Source organism: Limanda limanda, chromosome 5 (assembly GCF_963576545.1).
Source record: "Limanda limanda chromosome 5, fLimLim1.1, whole genome shotgun sequence".
In the NCBI taxonomy this organism is placed as follows: Eukaryota; Metazoa; Chordata; class Actinopteri; order Pleuronectiformes; family Pleuronectidae; genus Limanda; species Limanda limanda.
The window spans coordinates 28722650-28749547 of NC_083640.1; the positions used below are offsets into that span (position 1 = coordinate 28722650).

A 26898-nucleotide genomic window follows, 5' to 3' on the forward strand; every position below is an offset into this window, starting at 1 on the left:
TTATTTGTTAGTCATTTAACACTGAAGAATGTAACCACCTGTCATTGGATCAAACTTTGCAACTAAGGTTAATTCAAACATCTCAAATTAGACTATGACATGATTCTATTTGCCTTGTGTTTCATTATCAAATTAGTTTTAGATTTCACAAAGATTTGAATGACTGAGCTGCCCACTCAAGACATCTTGTGGAATAAGATCCCTGATGCACAGCAGTCTTAGGTTTTACCCCCATATTTGAATGGAGTACAATAGAGTCCTCTTTTATGAAAAGGACAAGGGAAATAACTGATTGACTGCATGTTGAAACACGACTTTCAGACAAAGTTGTTCATGTAAACAGTATTACATGGTTCACACAGCTAAATGTATTTCGCTGTGGGAGCTGCCTGTGTTGTGAACTGTTTACTGCTCGGGAATAACTAGTACAATACATTTGCTATCAGCTCTTCTGCCTTTCGAAAATGTATTGTTTTAGAAGACACTGTAATATTGGTACAGTCAATGATTCTGAAGGCTACTGTGTGAATATTCTACTAAAAACAACCTAGTTTTGTTTATTTTAGTTTCTGAGATTAACAGTTGAATCAAATTTATCAACAAAGTAATTATCTGTTTGCTGGCCACTCACAAGGGTGATAAATTGCTTGAATGTCCCTGCATAATAACTCTAAAGTGAGTTTAGCTGAAAAGAAACAGGCTTTTTCCTTTTTGAGAGTGAGATGAAAAGTCTATTACTTTACTACTCTGTGAGTTGCTGTGCACCTATTTCTCATGTAATGCACATGCAGCCGTGTGGCACTAGATGCAAACCATGAATAGTTTCAAAGAAAATCAACTAAACTAAAACTAAGTGTCCGAGTCAGCTAGCCACAGGGAATGTACATCCTCCTCCCTAGGGGAGCTGTTGGATGAAAATCGACCTTTATCATATTCAAGACCTTTAGAGAGCCAGCTCATCAAACATTCAGATTTTGTCAACAATTTAGTTTATTGGACATTATACTGCATTATACTGGGAAAGAAAACCCTGTTCACATTTTTAAATGTTTTCTCACCCTAACACATTCCTGAAATCTAATATTGTCTCCCATTGTAAGAGCTCAAAATTGTGATCACTGCACCAACACTGTGGGCACCTCCCTTCTATGTTCACATCTGATTTGATTACTATAGCCAATGTTAGTGTATGTCAGGTTTCTGTACCTACATAAAGCATGACTGTCAGATGCTGCTTCCACATCATGAGAGATTCTAGTGCACACACTGATGATATTGCTGAATATCGACCAACACTGGACGATAACAGTCAGGGTCAGTCCAGATGTCTAAATATGTGAATCCTGACTCGGGCCAAGGAGTCAGAGCTTTTGGGTAACAAACTCCAATATCAGTACATACATACAGTTTAGTATAATGTATTTTGGTTATAGGTTATTATTATAGGTTGTTGATCCACTGGCAATGATCGTCTGTCAGACAATACAAATGCAACATCAGCTTGGAACAACACATCATTTTCATATCAAGGCATATTAAGCAAAATGCTTGTACTGATATATCTGTGATCGGGTCAATAATCTATATCTAATAAATAATCAGCCGACTTACATATCAGTTTTGCTTGAGTTTTACCTAATATTTAATCAAAACTACAATCTTGCCCTAACTTTAATCAAATTGCTCTTGTTGAACCCAACCACAGATAGCACTCTGGATGGGGACCCAGAGTTGTATACAAACTATTTGTAGGAGACATGGTTGGCTTTAGAGATTCTGAAATGCCTTTTTCTTGGGAGAGAGTGAAGTCAACTGTTTTCCCCTTTTTCCAATCTTTATACTGAGCTGAACCACATCCTGACGCCAAATCTGTTCTTGAAATGACACTGGTGTCAATCTTTTCATCTCACTCTGTGAAAGAAAGCAAACAAGTACATTGCCCAAAGGTTAAACTGTTTCTTTAAGGATTAAGAATTTCTACCATTGTGTCACAGAAATGCCATACTCATGCACTACTATTCTACATTTTCCTCAATGTATGAGTCTGTCTTGGTACTTTAGAGTAGTGCCATGTACTTTATTGTATGTATAAAGTATTATGCCATGTATAATATTGAATGGCTTCTGTTACCAAGGTGATGATAATGACAGGACAACCTATAGAAGCCAGTCACAAGGTTGCCTAGGTCTGGAATATTTGCCTCCTCCCATTCCCACTGTGTAGTCTTCATTTGACTGGTGCCTCAGAGGCTGTTGTGTGAGCAAACACCCTGTTTATCTTCAACAAGGCCCTTAGACATAACCTTACACTGAGGTTGATGTCCGGTAAATTACAAGCATCGTACATGAACCAGGATACATAACATAACTATGTTCCCTATGGGACTTCCGATTATTCCGATTGGTGTGTTTTTGTTGATATTCAGAAAGCCAGTTGTAGTGAGCCTCATTAACACAGCTGATCTAAATACACATAATTCATACCCTGCAACATTTCAAAATGTCACACAATTTATTACAACTATCATGTACTACTCTGAAAACCAATGTCTGTTACTTCTGCTGTTTCTCTTTTCTGGGGCCTGTTTGAGAAAGCAGGTTTTTCTGAGCCAACCCTGAACTCTGAGTAGATAAACCCTGAGATGGAAAACCCAGAGCTTTCAGTTTCAGAACAGTTCATCTGACCTAGTTCAATCAACTCTGAGTATTTTCCCTCAAATTAATCCTTGTGCATGAAGAATGGAAAACAAGCAATCATCAGTGGAGCTCTGATACTGTGATTCACCTTGGTAATTAATTATGTGTTATAATCCAGTACAGCCATGAATATTAACTTGTGGCAACAATGCACATTTATCTTTGAAACCACCAGCCGCAAGAATCAATAAGTTATTAACATGTTGACATGATTTCAGATGCAACTTGATAAAGACACAAAGTGATGTTGAAGATGGTGTGTAGATTTTATTTTGAAAGATCATGCAGGTCTCTGTCCTTACATTGATAACTGATGACTGATCATAAAAAAGGAAGCCTTAGTAAAGTCAGGGTTTTGGGTAATTACCTAATGGCCAGTCAGCATTTGAATCTTTTCCTGATGTAAGACTTGTGCAGATGGATGTTCTCAAACACTGTGTTGAGAAAAGCCGTCAGTGAGCAGGTCAGCTTCACAGTTTAAGATACCGTTGTAAGTGACTCAGAGTAAGTCATCTTAGTTTCCATGATCTCAGGGTTTTAGCTCAGAGTTCATCGCGACCACTTCCTGAAACAGGCCACAGATTCCTGCAGTTTGTTTGAACGTAATCATGTGTGTTGTTTCCTCAGGGGGACCAAAGGCAAAGACATCAGCACCATCAAGTCACTGAGGGTTCTGCGAGTTCTCAGACCGCTCAAGACCATCAAACGTCTACCGAAATTAAAGGTTCTGCTCCTTCACTGTTATTCACTTTATTTTGATTGATTAGGCTCTGAGGTGGCTCAGGCCGGATATTTCAATGTCATAAGAGTTTTTCATTAACAAAATACTGTGCTTCTTTTAAATCTTAGACCCTAACCCTAACCCCCCAGCATACTGATAGTCACTACTTGTTATGTCATCAGCGGCCAACCAACATTATTATAGTGACAACAATATAATGTTATTATATAAACAACCATTATCAACATCATAATAGGGAAACATCTGAAAACTGCAGGACAGATGGGAAAGATTGATCTATTGATCAATACACAGTCACTCAGTTTGTTTAAATCGGTTATTTCAATGCTACGTTAGTTATGACCGTAGTAACTTTACCCCGAACTGAAAAAGTTATAACAGACATACTTCATTCACAGGACACAGTAGTACGTTACTCGTTACTTACACTCAGACTGTTTTCAATATTTGTTATGAAAGCGTGAACAGTGATTCATTGAATTTTTTATTTCTATTATTAAAATAGGATATTCCGCTGGACTTAAACACTTATTCATGGTTATTTTGCAATATTTCATACTTGAGAGTATCTTACCCCCAACGGTCGCCATATTGATTTGCTTTAGACCATTCGTAAATCATTTGGGTCTTATCTTCTACTACTTGGTTTTAGGGGGGTCGTGAAGAGGTATTGGAAGGGCTTGATAGCCACTAGCCCTACAAAGGAGCATCCTGACAATCAGACAAGTAATTTTCCACTTGATCCCCAAATGAATAGTGTGTGTGTGTGTGTGTGTATCCTCAGGCAGTGTTCGACTGTGTGGTCAACTCTCTGAAGAACGTGCTGAACATCCTCATCGTCTACATGCTCTTCATGTTCATCTTCGCCGTTATTGCAGTTCAGCTCTTCAAAGGGAAATTCTTCTACTGCACAGACGAGTCCAAGGGGCTAGAGAAGGACTGCAAGTTGGTCTCAAATCCCCAAATTCCTCATTTCTCATTTTATGTACTTTTTAACTGTAAACCTCCAAACATTGGCGAGGTAATAACCACACCAGACTACTCTACCTGTCTCTCCCTACTCAGCTTTATTCATGCCTTTATGTCTTCCAGAGGTCAGTTCTTGGACTACGACAAAGACGAGGTAGCTGCCATGCCCCGAGAGTGGAAAAAGTACGAGTTCCACTATGACAATGTGCTGTGGGCCTTCCTGACCCTGTTCACTGTGTCTACTGGGGAGGGCTGGCCAACGTAAGTGCAGCTCCCTCTTTGATTAAAAGACATGTGTAATGCTGTCATTGTTGAAACTTAACCCATCTGTGATAGATTGGATGCCTGAAAAACAGGATTTGTCAATATAACATGAATGGTTTGTATGAGAATATTGGAAACGCAACTATAGGAAAGGAACATTACAAAAAGTTCCTTAAAATTTAAAAGAGGAGAAATTTTACTTAACAATGGCAAAATCTAAAATGTTAACATACTACACAGAGTGGAATTATAAAAAGTATAAAATGAATTGTCACAGCCCAAAATGTAACAATGTACATAAGCTCAAATCCGCCAAATCTTTATTTCGACTTCTAGTGGAGATCCTCGATATGTCCAACTCTTCCAAATATTTGTGTTTAAATTTAAAAAATGTGTTTGAAATTTTGAATATACGAGTATCTTGAATATCTCAGCCCCTGGTTCATTATGATTAGTCTCTGTATGAAAAGGAAAGGAAAACGCACCAAGTTTACCAACTGATCACTAATTCAACTGACGTTATGAAGGTCAGCTGCTGACCTTTCAATTGTGCCCCTCATTAATTAAGCTCTGAGTTAGTTTCAATGGGAGCACTGCAGGACCCTTATCAGTCAACGCATCAGTAACCAGCACAAACAGTGAAAGGAAAAAACAGCTGACTGTCAAAGCGTACAGCTGATGAATTGGATAAATGTAAGTTAGCTATATATGGCTTGAGTCTACTCATCTTCTGCTCCAAAAACCAACATGACCATTTTAGGCCCTAGGTGTTTTTTTACAGTTTGAAAGATGATGGCATTTATGGAGCAGGGATATAAAAAGGAAAGATGCTATGGAGTTGCATCATGAGAAGTGTAGGTCCAGTTCTAATTTGACTGACCTCTTTTTATTCATGGGAGTTTTGTCACAACTCTGCTAACTTTATTGAATTGAGTTGAGATCAGCTCTAAGATCATCTCTGTCATCTTTGAGTTTCTTTTCATGATTTGGTTCTGTGCAGAAGAACCATGAACAAAAAAGTACTTTTTCTGAAATGCACTAAAATACAGCTCACTTCTCATAGCTTGATGGGTTCTGTGGCTACCACTATAATATTTCTATTAAACCACTGTGTATTAATACTGTCACTAAAAATAAGCTTTTACACTGCTGCTAACACTGATTATTAATCGTATTCCCATAAATACTTCTAATGGATAATTTCTGCTTTTAGGTAAAGTCTGCAAACTGAAAAGATTCTTTTTTGAAAAGTGTATTTTATTTGCTTCATTGAAAATACCTTATATTCCTAAATCGGAACATAACAATTCAGTATGTCAATATGTTCCTGTATCTCCCCATCAACCTTCATTTTGTGCTTTTCTACTTGCAGTGTACTAAAGCACTCTGTGGATGCAACCTTTGAGGACAAGGGCCCCAGTCCAGGCTACAGGATAGAAATGTCCATCTTTTATGTGGTCTACTTTGTGGTCTTCCCTTTCTTCTTCGTCAATATCTTCGTCGCTCTGATCATCATTACCTTTCAGGAGCAGGGAGACAAGGCCTTGTCTGAGTGCAGCTTGGAAAAGAATGAGGTACAGTATAGACCTGACAAACCACTCTGGGCATGATGTTATTCTGATTTCCAGTATCTAACAATGCTGCCACATCATTTTCCTTGTTATCAGTTTTACTTCTCATTATTGTTTGCTGGACATTATCAATATTCTTGAATGAATTTATGTGAAATATTTAATCAATGCTTGTCCTGTCGCTGACTATCTTTTGCTGGCATAAAAACAGAGAAGAATGAGGACACATATTCAAAGTTTCACTTTTGATTAAAACGGGGTTACATCTTGAACTATTCTGGGTCAGGGATGGGGAACCTCTTTCCTATTAAGCTCTATTTCACTTTTTATCACAGCCTTCGAGGGCCCTACAGAATTACTGGTATTGATGATGACGATGACGATGAAACAATTTTCTCAAACAAATTCTCACCTTTGCTAGAACCCACAAATAAAAATGGATGTTATGTTTGTTGTTTCATCACACAGAAGAGTGAAAACGTATAAATTCTTGTTCTGCTACTTGCTTCTTAGCAGGGGCGTCGTTAGGCCTGTTTTAGGGGGGCTGAACCCCCCCTAAAACAGGCTGAAGCCCCCCTAAAATGTTATTCAGCCCCCCCAAATAATTATTGGGATTTTTTTTTTTTTTTAATTTTTTTTTTTGAAATTAAACTATTGTTTTACACATGGACAAGTTATTTATAAGTCTAACATTCTACATAAGTGAGTGCGTTTCTGGTTTGTATGTTTTCTCCCCCTTCAAATTACAATCCAATAGCCTCTCATAATACTTAACAATAAAAGACAGGGCACTAGGACCTTGGGGACTCTGCATCGCTGCTGCGCTTGCTTTCTCACTCTGCCAAGTAACGTCTCTCATCAAGACAGCAGGATTACAGCCAAGGAGTTTAGCTCATAGTAAATGATGCACAGAGTGAAATTGTAAGTACAGGTAGTTACAGAATGTGGCTATCTGTAGTTGTTAACGATTGTTACCTGCTTAAATTTAGGTTTACTTGAGGCAAATGAAAGGGAATATTGTAATGAGCTATGTTAACACTAAGCTAGCTAGCTAGCTATTTTGTTAGAAAAGGTCTCCAGTGAGCAAGAGTGTGAACGAGCAAATTTGAAATGTAAGAAATAACTATCAACAGCTTTCTATTCTTTGCATTAATATCTATCTCTAGTATTTTAAAACAATAATATCAGTGCCTTTAGAATGTTGTTGTTTATAATCAGTTAATGCTAGTGGAAACTAAATGTAATAGTGTCCCTCATAACGCTATTGTACCGGTATATCATCCAATTCATTGACCAGATGGATATAAGAAGATACTTTAGCAGAGGTGACAGCTCCGCCCTAGTCAAAACAAGTATATTCGTCTTTCCTTTACAAGCAGGAAAAATATTTCTCTCTATTTGAGAAAAGTTCATATTTGTGTTGTCAAATTTCACAATGACCCTGAAATTCTGTCTCTTCTGTTAACTTATACTATGCAAGCAAAGATACACAGAAAAATCACACTCTTTCTGATTGAACCAATCTATGGACTGTCTGAAACAATGGATATCCTCAGCCCCAAATGAGCCCAAAAAAAATTGCCTTCCTTAAGCCCCCCCCTTCTTTCAATCCTAGAAACGCCCCTGCTTCTTAGAGACAAGCTATTTGGAACCATTTTACTTTGTCCGATCCAAGCAGCAACAAGGCTCCCTCACAAAACTCTACCTCTGAATGATTTCTCAGCTTCTTAGCTATAAGCTCCCTCATACCAAAACTTGCTGTTTTTTTTTTTTATCTTTCTGAATTGTATCACAGGCCTACTACTACTACTACTTGTAGTCCAGCAAAATTGTCTTGTTAGACACATTAGCTCGTTTAAAGGAAAAATATGATATGTGTTACGTACTAAGTTTTAACACTTGAATGAAGCTTCTATGATCCAGTCAAAAGAAACCTCTTCAGGACAGTTTCAACTCTCACTCCTGCTCTTACCTCTTTGTTACAGAGGGCATGCATTGACTTTGCCATAAACGCCAAACCTCTGACGCGCTACATGCCCATGAACACGCAGTCCTTCCAGTACAGGATGTGGAAGTTTGTGGTCTCACCTCCGTTTGAGTATTCCATCATGATCATGATTGCTCTCAACACTGTGGTACTCATGATGAAGGTAAGAGCTTCTAAATGATTATAATAATATTATGCAGATTTGATACAGTTGACCAAGCTTTCTCACATGTTTTTTTAAGTCAGGTCTGGATTAATTAGCATGCGAATAGACTAGTTTAATATTTTGAGAATTCTTTGTCACACAGAGTTAGATGTTCAGACTGTTGTGTTTGTTGTCAAACTGGACTCAAATGCAAATGCAGACATTGGTCATAAAAACTATTTGATAATAATTTGACTGAATAACACTTGGGGAAAAAAAACCTAACCCCCCAAAAACTCAAACTCAAACAGCAAGAGACACACACAGGGGAAGACGTTTCGAAATTAAACAGGAAACAGTCATAAGGTAACAGAAACTGCACCCAGCTCTTCTAAAACACACCATTACACAGGTTCTATGTCATTTATTAGTCTAAAAACAATAATGTCTTGTTTTACAAGTGTTTTGTTGCTCAAGCTAAGCTTAGGAGCTATTGCTGTAACTCTATATTTACAAACAGAATGTGAATGAGAGTAGAATTAACCTTCTCATGTAAGTCAGGAAGAAAGCGAGTAAGATTATGTGTTTCTCAAAATGTTGAACAGTTGCTTTAAAGTGTTGTGTCAGCAAGCAAGGACAACGTGATCAGTCAGACTGATCTCTTAAAACACTCTTCACCCCTGTCCTTCAGTTCCATGGAGCTCCAGACTCCTATGAAGCCATGCTGAAGAACCTCAACATCGTCTTCACCACTCTCTTCTCTCTGGAGTGTATCCTCAAGATTATCGCTTTCGGTCCACTGGTGAATAACATTTGCAAAGTCTGAAAGTCCTAATTACTGGATAGAAACTAATAGATTTCATCTGTTGTTTTTCAGAACTACCTAAAGGACGCCTGGAACGTGTTTGACTTTGTGACAGTGTTGGGCAGCATCACTGACATCCTGGTGACTGAAATCAATGTAAGAGCACTGGCACCCACCCTCTCTCCACTCACCTCAACAAGGCTGAATACACCACCTCCATACAGCACTGCTGTCATGCTAATGAGTGCAACAACAGCACACACAGCCAGCTTGTGAGCCAGTCTTTTGTTAATAAGAAGGATGAAGCATCCGGGTGCTGAGGATGGACGACTTCTTTGATTCCATTCTTGAATGTGTGATTTGCTGTGTTTACTGTTCTTTACAGTGCACCAACCTGTATATATGTGTACACTGTGACAAATCCTTTGACATATTGACCTGTGTGTATTTGTTGACCTGTATCACTAAATGTTGTCCAATATGACTGTTCCTCTTGTTTCTCCCTCCGTCCTCTCTTCTCCCCTCTTCTGTCCTTACTCTGCTACTCACCCCTTTAACTCTGCTACTCACTGCTCTCTCTCTCTCTCTCTCTCTCTCTCTCTCTCTCTCTCTCTCTCTCTCTCTCTCTCTCTCTCTCGCTCTCTCTCTCTCTCTCTCTCTCTGCATTTTCATCTTGTTGATTGTCATCACTGGTGTACCCATACCCTGGTCCCAAATTTCACTAGACAACGGTGAGTGACATCCTGAAACCATTCCCTGCTCTTAGCTCACACAGTGTTTTAGTGCATATGTCTATACAATACAAGCTTATAAGAGTCACACTAAAGAGAATGGTTAAAATATGACTGATGCCGACTTTAGGAATATCCAGCAAACCATTTACATACAGTTGTTGAAGACTGTCACCACTTTATGTCTAATCATTCTATGTTCTCAAAATACCAAAAACCATGAAGATAACTGGAACATTTATAAGTTGATTTTCTTGATCCACTTATTCCTGATTTGAATAAAAATTATAATCTTCGTTAGTTCAATAAAAAATAAGATTTAAAAACCCACAGCTGATGAAGTCTATGTGAGAGAAGAGTGAACAGTTTTCTTCTTCTTCTGTCATATCTTTCTGTTTTGGACTCACTGCTGTGACGAGGCAGCTTAATGCCACTTGTCTTTTAAACTGACAACATGTTCTTCCAGCTCTCAGCAGTATTTACCATGATGGTAAAACTGACATTCAAACATTGCATCACTTTAGTATTGATGTAACCACATTCAGCTTGATTGTGATGATTGGTTTTAAATGCAACTTAAATATGTGCCTAAGCATGCTTGTTAAAGTGGAGCAGAATGTCAACAGTTTATCAACCCTGAATGGTTTGCTTTATGATGTCACACATGTTTGTAACAGGACAGGCTGCTGAACCTGAGCTTCCTGCGGCTGTTCAGAGCCGCTCGGCTCATCAAGCTGCTGAGGCAGGGTTACACCATCCGCATCCTGCTGTGGACCTTCGTTCAGTCCTTCAAGGTGCTCACCCACATTATCACAGGCTCACTGACAAACAGCGTGTACAGTATATAAGCATCCACTTGCACACTGGCTAGTTCACTTTTACTAACTTATCCAACCACATACCTGCACCCACAAACTCAAACACCCAGGCTGAAATAATTCAGAGTGGATATTAATTATTGAGTGTTTGGTTTCCTATTGTTCCCTTTAGGCCCTGCCATATGTTTGCCTGCTGATTGCTATGCTGTTCTTCATTTATGCCATCATTGGGATGCAGGTGCGTGATGCTTCTCCGCTGAGGACACATACAGTGCACTGTTAAAATGTAGTGTTCTAAATGTAAAATATATTAAGTGCACATTATTAAGACAGTATGAATGAATTCCCCTCACTGTGTCTCTACTGTAGGTGTTTGGCAACATTGACATGAATGAGGACACAGCAATCAATCACCACAACAACTTCCGCACGTTCCTTCAGGCTCTCATGCTGCTGTTCAGGTAAAAGAGGCTTTGTTATACTCTACATGTCTCATCAGCTCATTAGGCAACCTTGACCAGATAGAGACAGTTTTCCATAAAAGTATTTTAACCACGCACCTTACATGAAGGAAGCGGCTGTTATAGTGATTACGTTTTTCTTCTAAATACCCTAACTCCATAGATTTATCGCCATGCAACCACTAGTCCATAATGAAGAGAGATCATGAACATTCAAGCAACTTTTTCTCAACCCGAGGTTGTTCAGACAACATTTTGATTTTAGTTGTTCTTTTTGTAAAGCACATTTCTCTTAGTAAGCTTCTGACTGCCACAATGTCCTAAAATGTAATGATTTTCCATGAGAGATTTTCTGTATTTGTGTTCTGTTCTGGTCTTTGCTCTTCACACTGAATTAAGGTGGGTGGGCTCTGTTTGGACTTTTGAGCACTGATCAGAATTGTGTAACTTTGACTCACTTCTTTGAATCTGGTGTCAGTTTTTTAAGCTTTTATTTCCAGGCTACTGTGAAATGAGGTAGATTAACTTAGTGTTAAGTTCTTAATGAACAATACATAATAATTGTTTTTAAACTTTAACATGTAGGTTTGCTTATTTAATCATCCTTACTATTTGAAACTATGGCTTTGAGATCTGTAGAGAAAACATAGAAACATTGATGAGGACGCATACGCTAAAACAAAGTCTGCCAACAAAGTCACTTCAGATTCAGGTGCTCTTTTTCAACTTCTGTTGACTTTACATTTTCTGGCTTTTCTGCAGGAGGCATTCATTGAAACTCTGCCAGTCCTTAATGTCTCTTCTGTGTTTCTGTGTTTCAATGTGTATCAGGAGTGCGACTGGTGAGGCCTGGCAGGAAATCATGTTATCGTGTCTGAGTCAACGAGCCTGTGATGAGCGATCAGGGAACCAAGGGAAGGAGTGTGGCAGTGATTTTGCCTACTTCTACTTTGTCTCCTTCATCTTCCTCTGCTCCTTCCTGGTCAGTACTGAAACACACTAGTGTTATGCTGCTGGACTGGGGAACCGACAAACTAACTGGGGCAGACACATAATGATAACGCTAACTTATATTATATTTTCAGAACTTAAGTGGAAGTCCTACCGTTTCTCAGACTTTTTTGCAAGCCTTCTCCTTTTTTGTTCTATCTCTATAAAGTACATCTTCTACTTTTATCAGACAATGGCATGTTCTCTTTCTGCAACACAGTGTCGCAGGTGCTATTTTGTGACTAGTCTTTGCATTGGTCTGAACACACATATCTGCTAGCATGACTTTTATTGTTTAAGTTCACATTTGCCTTTAAAAAAAGTGTATCATTCAATTCAAGGGAAAATAAATGTTACATGTTCAATGCAGTGAGTTGCATGACCATGTTTAAATCTTGAAATAAACTTGTATGCTGCAGATTGTGCTGTAATGGACTGCTCTGCTCTTTTGACATATTTCACTGCCATATTTCACAAATTTGTGCCGTGCCAAATATGCCATCATAAATATTATGGACATACATTAAATAGACTTGGTCTGTAAAAATGCCTGCAAATATAAACCTGTCAGTCTTTATCCTCATTATAATTCAGATATTATTGATAAGAACAAGGAATCACAAGAAAGGGAAGGCTGAGATATGAAGCCCTCACTGCTATTGTCTCTCCGCCATTTTTCTTCCTGTCAACGAAACAATGCATGATGGTATATATTGCTTGGTTAGTGCCTATCAGTTGCACACTACTTTTCACGATGCACTGTGGGATACAATGAGTCCCCTATATAGGGTATAAACAACTTTCACTGAGCATTTGGACAGCACCATAAAATAGCTAAATCACTATTTGTTGATCATATAGTGATCAATGAGTGATTTTGGACATAGCCAATAACACAGCTTCACTGTTGGCTTCCATCTCCTTCTATCCTTTCTCGTCTTCTGTTCGCTTTCTGTTGCTTGTTGTTTTTATCGAACCAAAGCAACAGCTAGAGAGAGCAATTAGATCTCAATGTACTCAATGGAGGTAGAAACAGGTAGAACCATGATCAGGTAAAATCCCTACTACCAACAATCTGAATGCGAGATCCATTTCAATGCCAGTTGTCAATAGTGTAAACTCAACCTTATATCTGTGTTCCAGATGCTGAATCTATTTGTGGCTGTCATCATGGATAACTTTGAGTACCTAACCAGAGATTCCTCCATCCTGGGACCTCATCACCTCGATGAGTTCATCCGCGTTTGGGCCGAGTATGACCCAGCTGCGTGGTATGTTCAAACCTCCCTCTGGGCCCCAGAGGATATTGTACTAAGTAAAGTGGAGAGAATAGAGAATAGACCTCCTAAGGCTATTTCCTCTCTTACCCCTTTTGTGACTTGGGTTACTTGATGAGGCCTCATACACAGACCTCATTCCTTTACCTTGTTGTATGCAGTCAGCCCACTGATGATCATTGTTTTATGCTAAGATGTCTTGAACGTTTGTTTATTTATGTGCTTGTTCTTTTCCACAGTGGACGGATTTCCTATAAGGATATGTACAATTTGTTACGCGTTATCTCACCCCCCCTTGGCTTAGGGAAGAACTGCCCTAATAGGGTAGCATACAAGGTTTGCAAATATCAGACATCTCCGTCACCAGGGTGCTTTGTGTACCTCTATTCCAAGAAACTTTAAACTGAATGGCTGTGCACCGATGAATTCGCCTCAAGTCTAGCACCTGCCCCTCCAAACTGACTGGCTTTGGTTAATGATGCCGGAGTGGAAACAAAGCTTTCAAAGCCACGGCATTGTCCCAACATGCCGCCTGTCATGCCTACTTTCTCCTGTCTAAAATGTTTATATGGCAGACATGTTTCACTTTCCATTATTATCACATTCAACAGTTTTAAAAAGAAACACATAATTGAAAGAAAGAGTCTCAAAAAGTCTTCAAGTCTTTGACATAAAAAAAGTCTTGAACGAAGAAAGTGACGGCTTCATTCAGATCTTTAAAACAGCCGAATCAGGTCAAACCCCTTACGGAGACTGGTTGATCCTTCTATGTAGACATATTCTAGTGGAAAGTCAGGCTATGAGCGAAAGCCCCAAACAAGCGCTTGGGCTGGCATTGAAACCTTTGTCTCTGTGTGTCCTGGTTGAAGTACCAGTGGGATGTTTGCTAGCATGACCAGGCAGACATCCCTGTTATGATGCTGTCATTTCTCTTCTCTCTCATCAGCATCCTGTGTGTCAGGTCCACGCACCCACCTTTCTTCTCTACCCTCCTCCCTCTCCCACCAAACTCACTCTTTACCATCCCATCTCTCCTCTCAGGGATCCTGAGCTCCACAGCGATGCATCCCCGAGCCACGACTCTGTGGCCGAGGATGACATTCACATTACATCTCACTTATGGAAATCTATTAACAACAGATTTCTGTTTTTCCTTTCCATTATTCTCTTATTTTTTAATTTCTTCCCTTTGCTCCTCTCCTCCTCCTCTGACTTCCCATCCTTCTCTGTTTGGGTTTTGTTTATTCTTTGTTTCCTTCCCTGTGAAGTGGGCGAATCAAGTACCGCGATATGTATCAGATGCTGCTCCACATGTCCCCACCCTTAGGTTTGGGAAAGAAATGTCCACCAAGAGTCGCCTACAAGGTAGACCCCCTTCCTCCTCTACCTTCTACCCTGTGCTCAACAACCTTTCTTCCACTGGCCTGAACTCAAGCCAGTGTCTGTGCTCTTCAGTCCTCCCTTGTTTCTTCACTTTGCTTTTGCTAGTATTCTGATATATTTTGGTGTAAGCCCCTACCTTATCTTTACTGTCTTTAATGTTCCTCTGAGCATAGCTGCCTGTGTAGGCTAATAACCATCACTAATGATAATAACACATAGAGCTTAACAAAAAAGATAATATAAGATTAAATATTGTGTTTATGAAGGAAATTTGCTCAGATGACACTATTTATTTTGAATGTATGTCCTAGTTGGGGTTTTATTTTGTGGAGCAGTGTGTGGGGGGGGAACGTTGGTGGTGGGTGTGCCTGCGTGCGTGTATGTGTGTGCGTAGCTTCTGCTGCTTTTCTGTACATAAAATTATTTCTGTATCTCTATGCTTTCCTCTTTCTGGTTCTGTCTTTCCTGCCCTTTCCCTCTCATTCTGTCTCACATTTCATTTCAGTCTATCCACTGATATATATATATGTGTATATGTTTGTTGTGTGTGGGTTTGTGTGTGTGTGTGTGTGTGTGTGTGTGTGTGTGTGTGTGTGTGTGTGTGTGTGTGTGTGTGTGTGTGTGTGTGCGCGCGCGTGTTAAAATGTTATTGCTGCACAGCACTGAAAAAATATGTCACAGTGATTTTGATTTGATGTATTGTTTGCTGAATACTGATTTAGATAAATGAGCTACCTGATATTAATATGTAATGTGTATCTGGATGTCTTATTAGAATTTGCAAAAACACATGTGGAGGCAGGTGATTAATGTAAAGGACTAGCAAGCTTCACTATTAGTAACATAAGCGTAGTTAGCCTATAGCAAGGGTACATATATCTTTATGAAGTCCTCCATTCCAGGCAAGTAGCATGCATGTATTCTGCTGCATGGAACAATTAACACTCAAATGGTACCTATTCCACAAATGTTTTTCCAGGCCTTCTTTTGGCTTCCACTGTTATGAGTCCATAGACGAACCATTAGATGAAAATAGGATAAATAAGTATGTGGAGCTAAAATATGATCAAATTCAGATATTACAAAGATTAGCTTGTTTATTTAGTTTAGAAAAATGTGTAAATTCCTTCTTGTCTTAAGTGTGTACAGAAATCCGTCTTTCAGGGCCTGTGGTTGGTGGAGGCAGAATGCTGTCAGCTGTTTTTATGGGTCATGTGACCCTTGGCCATACACATTGTTCACTGAAAACTTAAATAACTGACCTACCTAACAATAATAATCCATGCTAAGATCTGCACACAAGTCAAATCCCTGTGATAACACCAGCTGTCAAAGCAAAGGCAAAAAGTCTGTACAGTATCCAGATGCAGGTTGCATGTTGTTACCAGGTTGGATTTGCAATAATTCCCTGTAGACACAATGTTGCAGATCCACAATTTCAAGATTTTCTTCAAGTAAAATATATATTATCGTTCACTCTGAATTTTTAGACAGCTACTCGTCTTTTGAAATTTGGGTGTGCAGCCTGTGGTGGTGTTTGCATCTACGTGTGGGTGACAGTGAGACCATATGTAAATGACCATGGTTTTACACATGTGTAGGTGTCTGTGTGTTTGCCTCTCAGCTCTCCATCTCCGTCTCATTCTGACGCTGGTCTTTCTTACTCTCTGCACTGCCACTGAGAGCACTTGTATATGAATGCTTTTTGTGTTCAGGGGAGCTCAACTCTTTCAGCAGCAATCCCAGATCATTCAGTGTGCATCTAGTGGTGCCATTAGTCCTATATGAATGAACCAAGTCTTCCTGCCAAGGCTGCCCAAGCTTGGTGGAATGGACACTTGTTTTATTGCTAGCTGCCACATACATGTAGAGCAAACGCAAACTCGTCAACTCTAAGTCTATGATTGTTAGGTTGGCAACCACAGAGTCGAGCTCCTACGACTGCTGAGGCACCTTCATGGTTATGCGTTACATGCCTTCTTTCACCTTTTTTTCGGTCAATGTCAGTCTTGCACCAGTGCACTTTGACTTGCAGCGTAGTGCATACCGTAGCCAGTAGCAGTGAATGTGGATGTCTAGCTTGTCTCCTCTGTACGTACTTGTAGAGAAGGCTTTTTGTGTGCTGAACAGTAACAATTGATCAATGCAGCCAAACTAGAGACATTCAACCAAATTTTGCATAGGGGACCTCTATGCTAACATGGATCCGTGGAGGGTATTGGATCACAGCAGCACACAGATTGATTTCTCTGGGTGGATTGTATGTTCTCTTTGGGTTGTTTGTTATCACTTTGTGATCTAATGTCCATCTGTCATCACTCATCTCCTCTTCTCAGCGTCTGGTCAAGATGAACATGCCCATCGCCGATGACAACAGTGTCCACTTCACCTCCACCCTGATGGCCCTGATTCGAACCGCCCTGGACATCAAACTGGCCTCAGGTCAGAGAAACGCAACACACATTATAAGTAGACTATAGATAATTAGATTAATCTGAAGGCAGTGCAGAAATGTTGCTTGGAGCCAATGTCAGGTGATACATGTCAGGTGATCACAAGTGGAGGGTGCTAAGTACAGGAAGTGAGAACAAACCCAAAACATCAAAACTTTATTGGGTCTTTGGAAAGTAATGTCAGAAGTTGATAAATAAAGTTATCCACTTATGATCGGATTGCTCGAGATCTGTGCACTTTAATTATAAAGGAGATGAAAAGTCTGTCTCTCCATCTGTGGATCTCTAGGTATGGTAGGTCAGCGCTTGTCTGATGCTGAGCTGAAGAAGGAGTTGTCGACTGTGTGGTCCAACCTCTCACAAAAGACCATGAACCTGCTGGTGACGCCACATAAACGTAAGTTTTAACATGTCATTTTTTACACCAAAGATACATATTGAACATCATTAAGTTAATAGATTGGATGACGCGATATACAGATAAACTTTGTATAATGACAAAACAAGAAGTTACTGTAAAATGTTACTGTAGAAACTACTGCAGGGTTATTACCATGTCGACAGTATTTAATGAGGCGTTGTTGCTGCTTTAGTTTTACACAAGGTGGTTCAGGTTTGCCCTCTTCCGCCTCATCTTGACATTAAATTATGAATATGTATGTATTTTCACATATCAAAATGCATCTACAACCACTAGAGTATAGGGCTGAAGTCAAACAAGGACACAATACAGAGCAAAGTCAAAGTGGTGTTCAGGCCAGCCTCTGTCACACCATAGCTTCTGTGGGTCAGTTCAGACTCTCATTCACTATGTCTTTCATGGCTCTGGAAAAAATGTAAACTCCAGTAAGCAGTTAAAATGAGGAATTAAATTATATGTGATTTTGTGCAGTTAATTAAATCTTTTTGAATTTGTATCCTTAAATTCACTTGCTTTATTTTCCTAAACTGTTAAGCTATGATATCTGCTGCTTAAATGTTAGAATGGTTGGTATGTATGACCTTACCACAGCCTAGGGCCCAGTCATGGACTGGCCCTTTAACTGCTAACATTGCAGAAATAGAGCATTTTTGACATGTCCACCAATTCCCAGGGAATACTGCCAAAATATTAATGAAAGAAACTAACATATTTAGGGAACTGGTTTGTGAGATTTGGTGAAACTTGATTGACTCTACTGTGTGCCTTGTAGTTACAAATGTAAATGGAATTTTGAATGAGCTTTTCTTTCTGGTGTTGGGTGTTCAGGTTTCACTTCAGCTCTCACTAATTGTAAAACAAACTGAAAACATCTGTGCTGGGTCAAAAATCCCCCTTTATTTACTAGAATTACCCTCTGCCATTTTATTTTAGAATCCGGTTTCTGAGTGTATACAATCGTATACTGTAAATTGTCATCTACAATTTCACAACAGAAGGACAAAACATTCTGCTCTCCATCCTACATGCAGTGCATTGTGTAGGAGAAGATTACCATTGTATTACTCTTCAAATGTCCATCCATCCATCCTCCATCTATCTATCTATCTGTCTCTGTATCATAAAAAGCTGTGTGACATCCAACAAACACCTAAAACTTTGATGTTAACTCAGAAAATATATAAAAATCCATCATGACCAATATTCTTTTATGCTGTCTGTCTAAAATATGTCAGAAAAATGTTCTTGTTCTCAACATAGAGACCCTACATGATCTGCTACCTTCTTACATTCTCTTCAATTTAAGAGCATTTCAAGTTTTAAGATATTTAAGTTCTGAAGGATTTGTATTTCAGGCAGTTTGATAGATAGATGCTCAGGTGAGAACATACACAGTATGTTATTGTGTGAGTACCTGTGTTCCGTGTCCATCCATATAAGTCCATGCAAATGACAATGCAGACTGTGCAGCTGTAAGCTTTTGCTGCCACCTTTTGGTGAGAAGTGTTCACCGATTATACCCAGAGGCATTTCTAGGCATGTTGTCATGATGCTTGTTTTGTTTACCTTAGAAATCTATTTTAATTACATTCTGTGAATCACACAAATCACTCACAGTAAGACGTCTCTTCCCTTAAAACGAAACCATTAGGGAGACAAGCAGGCAAATAGAGATGAATGGAGGGTGGATGAGTGAGTCAGCAGATTCCCTCTCTCCGTCCTCTCCACCTTTCTCACATCTTTTCTTTTCTCCTCACCTCCTCAGCTAATGAACTGACGGTAGGGAAGGTGTATGCCGCCCTGATGATCTTCGACTACTACAAACAGAACCGAGCGAGGAAGCAGCAGCAGCAACAGAACGCATCAGGCTCCCTGGTACAACATCCAAACTGTACATATGCACAGGCACGCACTCACTGACATGCACTGAAGCACACCCACATTGGATGCAGTATTGAGACCTGTACGCATGCGCCAAATTACATCATGTTTGCAAACATTGATACACACTTTGATTGTGAGACTGCATGCAAAGAAGATGCTTTTGTATCCACTTACCATTCAGTGGTGGATCACAAAACTGATCATCCGCTTTCACAATTGAACGTTTTGATTGGTTACCTATGAAAAAAGTTTATATTAAAGGCACACTTACACGTTACAGCCAAAGATGAATGTGTATTTGGCTGCTCATTGGCAGTTATTTGCAACCTTGCACATCTACTGCACAGCTGTTTGTTACTGCATACACAAACCCTCACACAGAGGCACACATGCCCTACATGCAAGCATGAGTGCGAGAAATATATATTGTGGCTCCAGACTCCACATCTGAGTCCCCCCCGCTGTGCGATCTGGGCCCAGCAATATTCTGCTTGCTGCCTCTGAATGTCTTCAGCATGTTGCCATCCATCTCTCCTCTACAGTGCAAGGTCGGGGCTCTGTTTAAGCCATTGCTGCCTGTGACTCACATGCAGGAGAAAGACCTGCCTATGATGTTTAACAGTGTGGAGCCTCCAAGCATTCTTCTGCCCCAGCAGAAACCCCATGCCAAGTCGCAGCCACAGACCAGACCTAGCTCCAACTCCCTCAACAATGGAGTCACGCAGTAAGTTCAATGCTCCAGGAAGGGAAACTTTATTGTTACATCCAAGCTGAAATGGACTTTATTTACCCAGCCTTCCTAACAAAAGACCGGGGGCCAGCTTTACTTTTTGAGTCGCATTCTGTATGTATTGTGAGAGGTTTGCTAAAATAGCAGAAACTGCTTGGCCGGTTCAGGGACTGACCTCATCAAATTGTACACACTCAAACATATCAGTCCCCTAAATTTGCCTGAATTGTTTCATTAAGATCTATGAATTATTTTCAAAGAAAAGAGGGAATATGTTGAAAAACCCATTTCCACAATGTCAAAGAAAGTTAAACAAGTTCCTTGTTTCGCCCCCTGATTCAGATCTGTATCAAAATTGAATTGGTTGTTCCTTGAACCATACCACATCCTTCCACTAAAGCTTATGGAAATCCATCTAGTTGTTTTTTGCATTTTTGCTAACAAACAAACAGCTAGAGAGCACTCAGTAGGACGCATAACTCCGCCAAGGCCCCAAAGTCCACTTGAATTCAATCAAGCTGCACCAAATTGTACACAGTTGTACCCTTAATATAACTGACTCCCTGGGAAATCAGTTAAAATGTCAGAAAATTCCTTATTTGTCAAATTTGAAAGAAAATGATAAAGAGTCCCTGGATCTGTAGCTAAATATACTGGATTCTCTCCTGAGCCATACCACATCCTCCCCCCCCCCTTTTTTGTGATGATCTGACCAGAAATTTTAAGTAGAAATATAGTTTACAGACAAACTGACAAACAAACAGACAGCAGTAAAACATCACCTGCACCCGCACAGCTAACTCTGTCCAGACTGACAATATAAGACTCCACTGAATATATTGTTCATCTGCAGCTGCTCCAGGCTGTATGTCAGATTTGAATAGATAGATAGATAGATAGATCTTTAACACAAAGCTATAGAGACCCTCCAGGCCACACTGGTCCTTATTGTATATTGACAGACTGTAGTGTCTCTGCACCTTTTTGTATATAGATGTTCATTCCTATTGTGATGTAGTGATTTATCGATACAGACTAACCTCTCGTCCACAGAGGTGTTGTTAAACTGTCCAATAAAGCATGTATTCATTATGTATTCAGCTTTGCCTTCAGACAAACTGACAGCAACAAATAATATACCGTAACCCTGAGACCAAAGATAATACTAACATATTTCAAAAAACAACACAGCGAGTGATTTAGAAAAAAAACGAACAGTGATCGTCCTCCAACCAGGAGGTAGGCGTTTTGTTTCGACTCTTCCCCATCTGCATGCTGAAGTGTCCTTGGGCAAGATACTGATCCCTAAAATGGCCCCTCATAGATGTTAAAGGTACAGCTTTGGATAAAAGTGTCTGCCAAATGACATGTCATGTAATGAATGCAGCATCTCTGGAACACCTTGAAGAAATCTCTTAAAAAATTTGACCAGTTTACACTTAGATTCAGAGATCAACTGATTCAATTTCAGTGGTCAAAGGTCATGGTGACCTCACTGTATGTAGACTGAAATTCTACTGGTTGGCTGAGGCAAACAACTGTAGTGTTGTTGTTCTACTTGTATTTCCATTTCTGGATTTGGAGTTTTTCCTCATTAATGTTAGTGCTTTCTCCTCTGTGGGCTTTGTCCTTAGGGGCCACCGTACAAAATGATTACCATAGAGTATATTTCACACTGGATGACGGTCACTGATGGTGACTCATCAAAACATGTTAATGTTGTGTTGTATAATCGCAAGGCCTAATTCCAATCTGAACAGTGTGGATGTCAGAAGCCTCCAGGGTACCTTTGACCTGTATAGATAATCATAAATCTTCTTTGACAGTAGCAGAGTTTGCCATCCTGATGCTTTATCTGTTTTAGAGACCTTCTCTAATGAGGAGGTTTGCTGCAGAGGTATGTACCCTGTGCTGTCTGTATTTTGCGTTTGGCAGTACATACAGAAGCTCTTCTGATCAGGTGAAACATCCATAAGACTATACTAGACTATACTCTAGACTAGATCAGAACACATACATGGGTCATACATGGGCCAATTGCACTGACAATGTAACAACATATCACTGTGAATCAGAGGAAGAGGCTCACATAACAGGACCTTTTTCAATGTTTGTTTTTACTGGGTAATTTACTGTGTCATTCAAAATGTTTCTTACATTGTATGTCAATTATTGTCTAACAGCTGTATAACTACTATAGTGGATTCACCCAAAGCAATGGTAATTCAAATGTTCAGATGTTATCAGTTATGAAATGAAGTTCCATTTGAGGGTTTGCGGAGAGAAAATGTAAACTTGTTTGCTATGATTCACACTGTTTATTATTATTATTATGATTATGATTATTGTTATTATAATGCACAGCTGTGACTACTGTAACACACAGGCCTGGTCACGATCTCAACATCAAGGTATCATCTTCCTGGGTGATGGAGAAACCCAAGGAGGGGCCCCGAGCTAAGAGTAAAAGAAGCATGTCCAGGGGCCCATCAGAGGATACACCAGACACTGCCATCGTTCAGGTACCGTCCAACACATGGTGTGTGTGCGTGTGGCTCTGAATTTACAGACGTGAGAGCGCTCAAGACGCACTGAGGAGATCCCATCACACAGACAAAGTGCTGCGGAGGTTGTTGTCTACAGTGTGAGAGGATCTTAATGCTGACGTCTGAACAGAGGCTACATGGAACAGTTAACTGTAGAGAGGTGTTATATTAAGTCCAAAATTCCTACTGCATGTGTAACTGCAGTCTGCCCAGTTAGTGTGATCAGTTTCTCTTGTTTGTGTAAGAGGTGATCAATGCATGTCTAAGTGTCATAAATCATAGGGTTCAAGTTGTTAAACAGCTGCTGAATAATCGTGTTGCTTAAGGAGAGGTAAAGAGGAAAATGAATTAGTCCACTCCACCCCCACACAGCAATGATGCTAAGGATGCTAATGTGTGTGTGTGTGTGTGTGTGTGTGTGTTTGCGTGTGCGTGTGTTTAGGAGTCAGTGGAGATGAGGAAGATGGAGACCAGTGTGAGCAGTACAATCCCAGTCCCTGGCACAGGTCTGGAGAACCAGGGCAGAGCTGCTTCTATGCCTCGACTCAGTGCTGAGCTGCAGGTAACCCCTGATCTGCACACTGTTCCTTTTCACAGCAGAAAGTAATGGTTCACATATGGTGCCGAGTCATTCTGCTCTGTTGCAGTATAATATACTGACTCTCCTCAGGCAATCACAGCTACTGGTCCTCTCAGATCAGAAACTGAATTCACCCACTTCTTCACAGAAGAATTGCTCATTGTCTGTGTTTAGCTTGAGACAAGTCAGAAAGCAGCTGTAACGCCTCCTTTGTTAGTGGGCTGAATCCGCAAAGGTCAAGTAACTGATCAAAGAGATTAAATAGGGAGGAGATGATGCTGTTTAACTAATCAGGCTCTTCAGAACCATTTACTCTTTGGACTTTTAGAGATTAAATTTAAAATGAATATAAATGTTATTTGGATCCTTCAAGACAATAATCTTTAGTGACATAATAAAACATGTTTTCTGAAAGTTTTGCAAATTTATTATCAATCAAAAACTTCACAAAAGTGTTTAGAGCCTTCACTCTCAATTTTGTAAAATCACAGCTTCCAGTCTTTTACACACCTGGATGCTTGCAGGTTATTTCATTCTTCCTGACAGATCCTCTCAAGCTTAGTCAGAAAGTTGTATGGTTTATTGAAAATCAAAAACAGAAATTATTTCCTAAATCTATTCACAACCTTGGCTGTGGCTTCAAACTGTGGTCAGGATCATTCTGTTTGCTTTATCTATCAACCTGGGGACTGACTGCATATTTCAGGAGAGTTTACAAAGACACACACTTGTGTATAGGGTCCCATGATTCACACTATGTCAGGACCAAAAGTCCAAGGGATTTTTCAGTACACCTCTTCAAAACCATTATGGATAAACAGATCAAAGCAAAGATATAGAACCATTCCCAAAGTGTTGAGTGTTCCCAGTAGCACAGTGGCCTCAATAACTGTTTGGTGTCTTCTCAGCAGCAGGGGACAAGGAAACTGGTCAGAACTGATTAAAGGATGAATGCAGCCAAATACGGGCTCTGACTGTCCATGAGTGTCCCAGACAAAGTCCAGACTTAAAGCAAAAAAAGTTTGTGTCTGAGAATCTGTTATGAAGACTGAGATAAACTTCACAAATGCGGATGTGTAACAAAGACGAAGCTGTAACTGCTGCATAAGAAGATTCTGTAAAGTTATGAATTATTACTCAGTTATATCACTTTAAAAATGTTAACACATTAGAAAAACTATCTCAAAACATAGTTTCACTGTGTCACGTTTATGGATTATTGAGTGTAGAGCAAAATATATGATTCCACAGATACATTCAGGTTGCTGAATAAGACTGAATAGAAAATGTTATTAGTTCATTTGCACATCTATACTCGGGTTCTTTAGTTTTATTGTTGACAGAACTTATAATTTATTTCCTCATAGTTTTCGTTTAGACATTTTACTTAGTGAGGTCTCTTCTGTTGTTTTAGTCTTGGAAAAGGATGTCCATTTTTTGTCACAGTTTTTGTACACTACATCTTCAGAATACCTATAACTCTTATTCAACTTGTAGTGTGCGGAACTTGAAGGAAAAAGGTTTTCTCTGCTGACTTTACTGAAAATAGCCCTCAGTAATGCATCTTTGTAATGGTGTAGTGATTGAACCATTTCTACTGCCAAAGCATGCAGGAGCTTGGACTCACGTTTCATCCGGTTAAGGCTGAAAAACTCCAAATGAATCTTTCACTGGATCCTAAGAAATATAATAAGGGGCCTCATTTCCTGAGTGATGTTGATGTTGATTGATTTGTGCATTTAAAGTGCATTCCTTTCACAGCCCATTTGGAAGAGCGGCTGTTGATCCTACTTTCACTGCAGAGGAGAAGTCCACAGTAATCTGATTAGATCCTGGCAGGCCTCCAGCTATTTGTCCTGTATTGTTTTTCTTCTGCCAACCGAAAAGATGGTTGTGGCTCCGAATGGCTCTGGGACCAAGATTCATTGGAGAGGAAGACGGTAAATGTGTTACTGTAGTAGTGAGAGAATCTGCAGGAATAATGAAAGGATGTGAAGAACGGGGGTGGCAGGTGCCCTCGTTGACTCGCTCTCTTATTTTTCTCACCTTTTAGAGCTAAGGGCAGGAAATCCTTTAGCCAGTTGAATGAATGGTGGCCTTTAGAAACTGCTGCGGTAGGGCATGATGGGAACTGTACTGTGAACTCCAGTTCTCAGTTGCAGTAATTTATCTCTCACTCTTGCCGTTGCTTTTCTTTTCCATAATTTGAGCTCAGCTTAGCCACGATCAGGAGGTGAAATCTTTAAGACATGTTCTTCTCTTCAAGATCCATTTTTGTGCAATGGTGACATGAGAAAACCTCAGCCACTCAGTCAGTGAGCCTGACTTCACAATCAAGTCACAGAGAAAGCAATGCCCACCCTCAGTTATGTTAACCCAGGTGATATTGGACAGAACTCCCATTTTAATTTGTAAGGTATGCACCTTTTGGCCTCTCTCCAATGGACAAGTTTGGCAGGCAGAAGGCATTGATGCTGATATGTTCTGAGAGAGAGGGTATCTACAGGAGTTACAGCGGAAGAGTCCGAGGCTGGGGAGTGAGCACTGGGCAGAAACATCCTGCATCCTGCAGGGCTGATTTTCATACTGGCTGTGATGTTTCAGTTCAGGTGGGCAGGACTCAGGAATTGGAGTCAAACCGAGTTTGAAAGTTTTACCTTTTCATTCCATTTTCTTCTGGTTATCTGAGGTCAGGGTGTTGCAGACATCCTTCTCCCCAGCAACGCTTCGTAGCCCCTCCTGGGAGATGCACCCAGGCCAAATGAGATATATAATCTTTCCAGCTAGTTCTTGGTCCACCCCAGAGTGTGCTTTCACCTGTTGAGCTTGGAAAAGCTGCAATGCGCTCAGGTGGCATTCCCATAAAATGCCCAAACCCGCTCAACTGGCAGCAGCAGCTCTACTCCATGCTCCCTCCGGATGTCCAAACTCCTCACCCTATCTTTAAGGCTGAGCCTAGACACTCTCAACAAAAAAAAGTAATACTGAACATGCATGCTGACAGTCGGGGGTAATCCGGAAGGAGGGTTCATTTTCCAAAGGCCAAACAGCAGGCTGAGAACGGAACAGAGCCAAACTGAGAGCTGGGCAGATCTGGGCAGTCTGAGTATGGTGTAAATGTTTGGACGGCTGCTGGATCCTGTCCAAAAACAGACAGGAGAGAGAAGCGAGGCAGACCAAAAGTTTCAGAGTCGTAGAAAGTAAGAAGCGGCCGCAACAAGTCTAACCACTGAGGTAGAATGATGATCTGATGGAGTCTTAGTGCTTAAACTGGTGGTCGTATACTGAAGTTAGGTGGTGATGACAGGATTCCTCCTTGACGTTCCATTACTTTGTAGATATCACTGTCAGATGAAAGAAATCTGAAAATATGATGCATTTGTTTTAGCTTAGATAACGCATGCCGACGTCGACATGAATACTCTGCTCGCTTAATCACTTTTT

At 40.1% G+C, this 26898-nt stretch overlaps 1 protein-coding gene across 1 annotated transcript in view; it reads left to right on the forward strand.

Moving 5' to 3' along the window:
- cacna1ba (calcium channel, voltage-dependent, N type, alpha 1B subunit, a) overlaps positions 1–26898 on the forward strand; it is a 125108-nt gene that overhangs the window by 91489 nt on the left and 6721 nt on the right. Inside the window, exons 28-47 of the mRNA XM_061071017.1 lie at positions 3325–3421; positions 4224–4384; positions 4532–4669; positions 6045–6246; positions 8229–8393; positions 9067–9177; positions 9253–9336; positions 9906–9911; positions 10589–10705; positions 10902–10967; positions 11099–11190; positions 12022–12172; positions 13324–13451; positions 14726–14822; positions 17177–17282; positions 17583–17690; positions 19480–19589; positions 20141–20322; positions 22715–22850; positions 23317–23436. Of these exons, the coding sequence (XP_060927000.1) occupies positions 3325–3421; positions 4224–4384; positions 4532–4669; positions 6045–6246; positions 8229–8393; positions 9067–9177; positions 9253–9336; positions 9906–9911; positions 10589–10705; positions 10902–10967; positions 11099–11190; positions 12022–12172; positions 13324–13451; positions 14726–14822; positions 17177–17282; positions 17583–17690; positions 19480–19589; positions 20141–20322; positions 22715–22850; positions 23317–23436 (2377 nt within the window). The remainder of the gene's footprint in view (positions 1–3324; positions 3422–4223; positions 4385–4531; positions 4670–6044; positions 6247–8228; positions 8394–9066; positions 9178–9252; positions 9337–9905; positions 9912–10588; positions 10706–10901; positions 10968–11098; positions 11191–12021; positions 12173–13323; positions 13452–14725; positions 14823–17176; positions 17283–17582; positions 17691–19479; positions 19590–20140; positions 20323–22714; positions 22851–23316; positions 23437–26898) is intronic.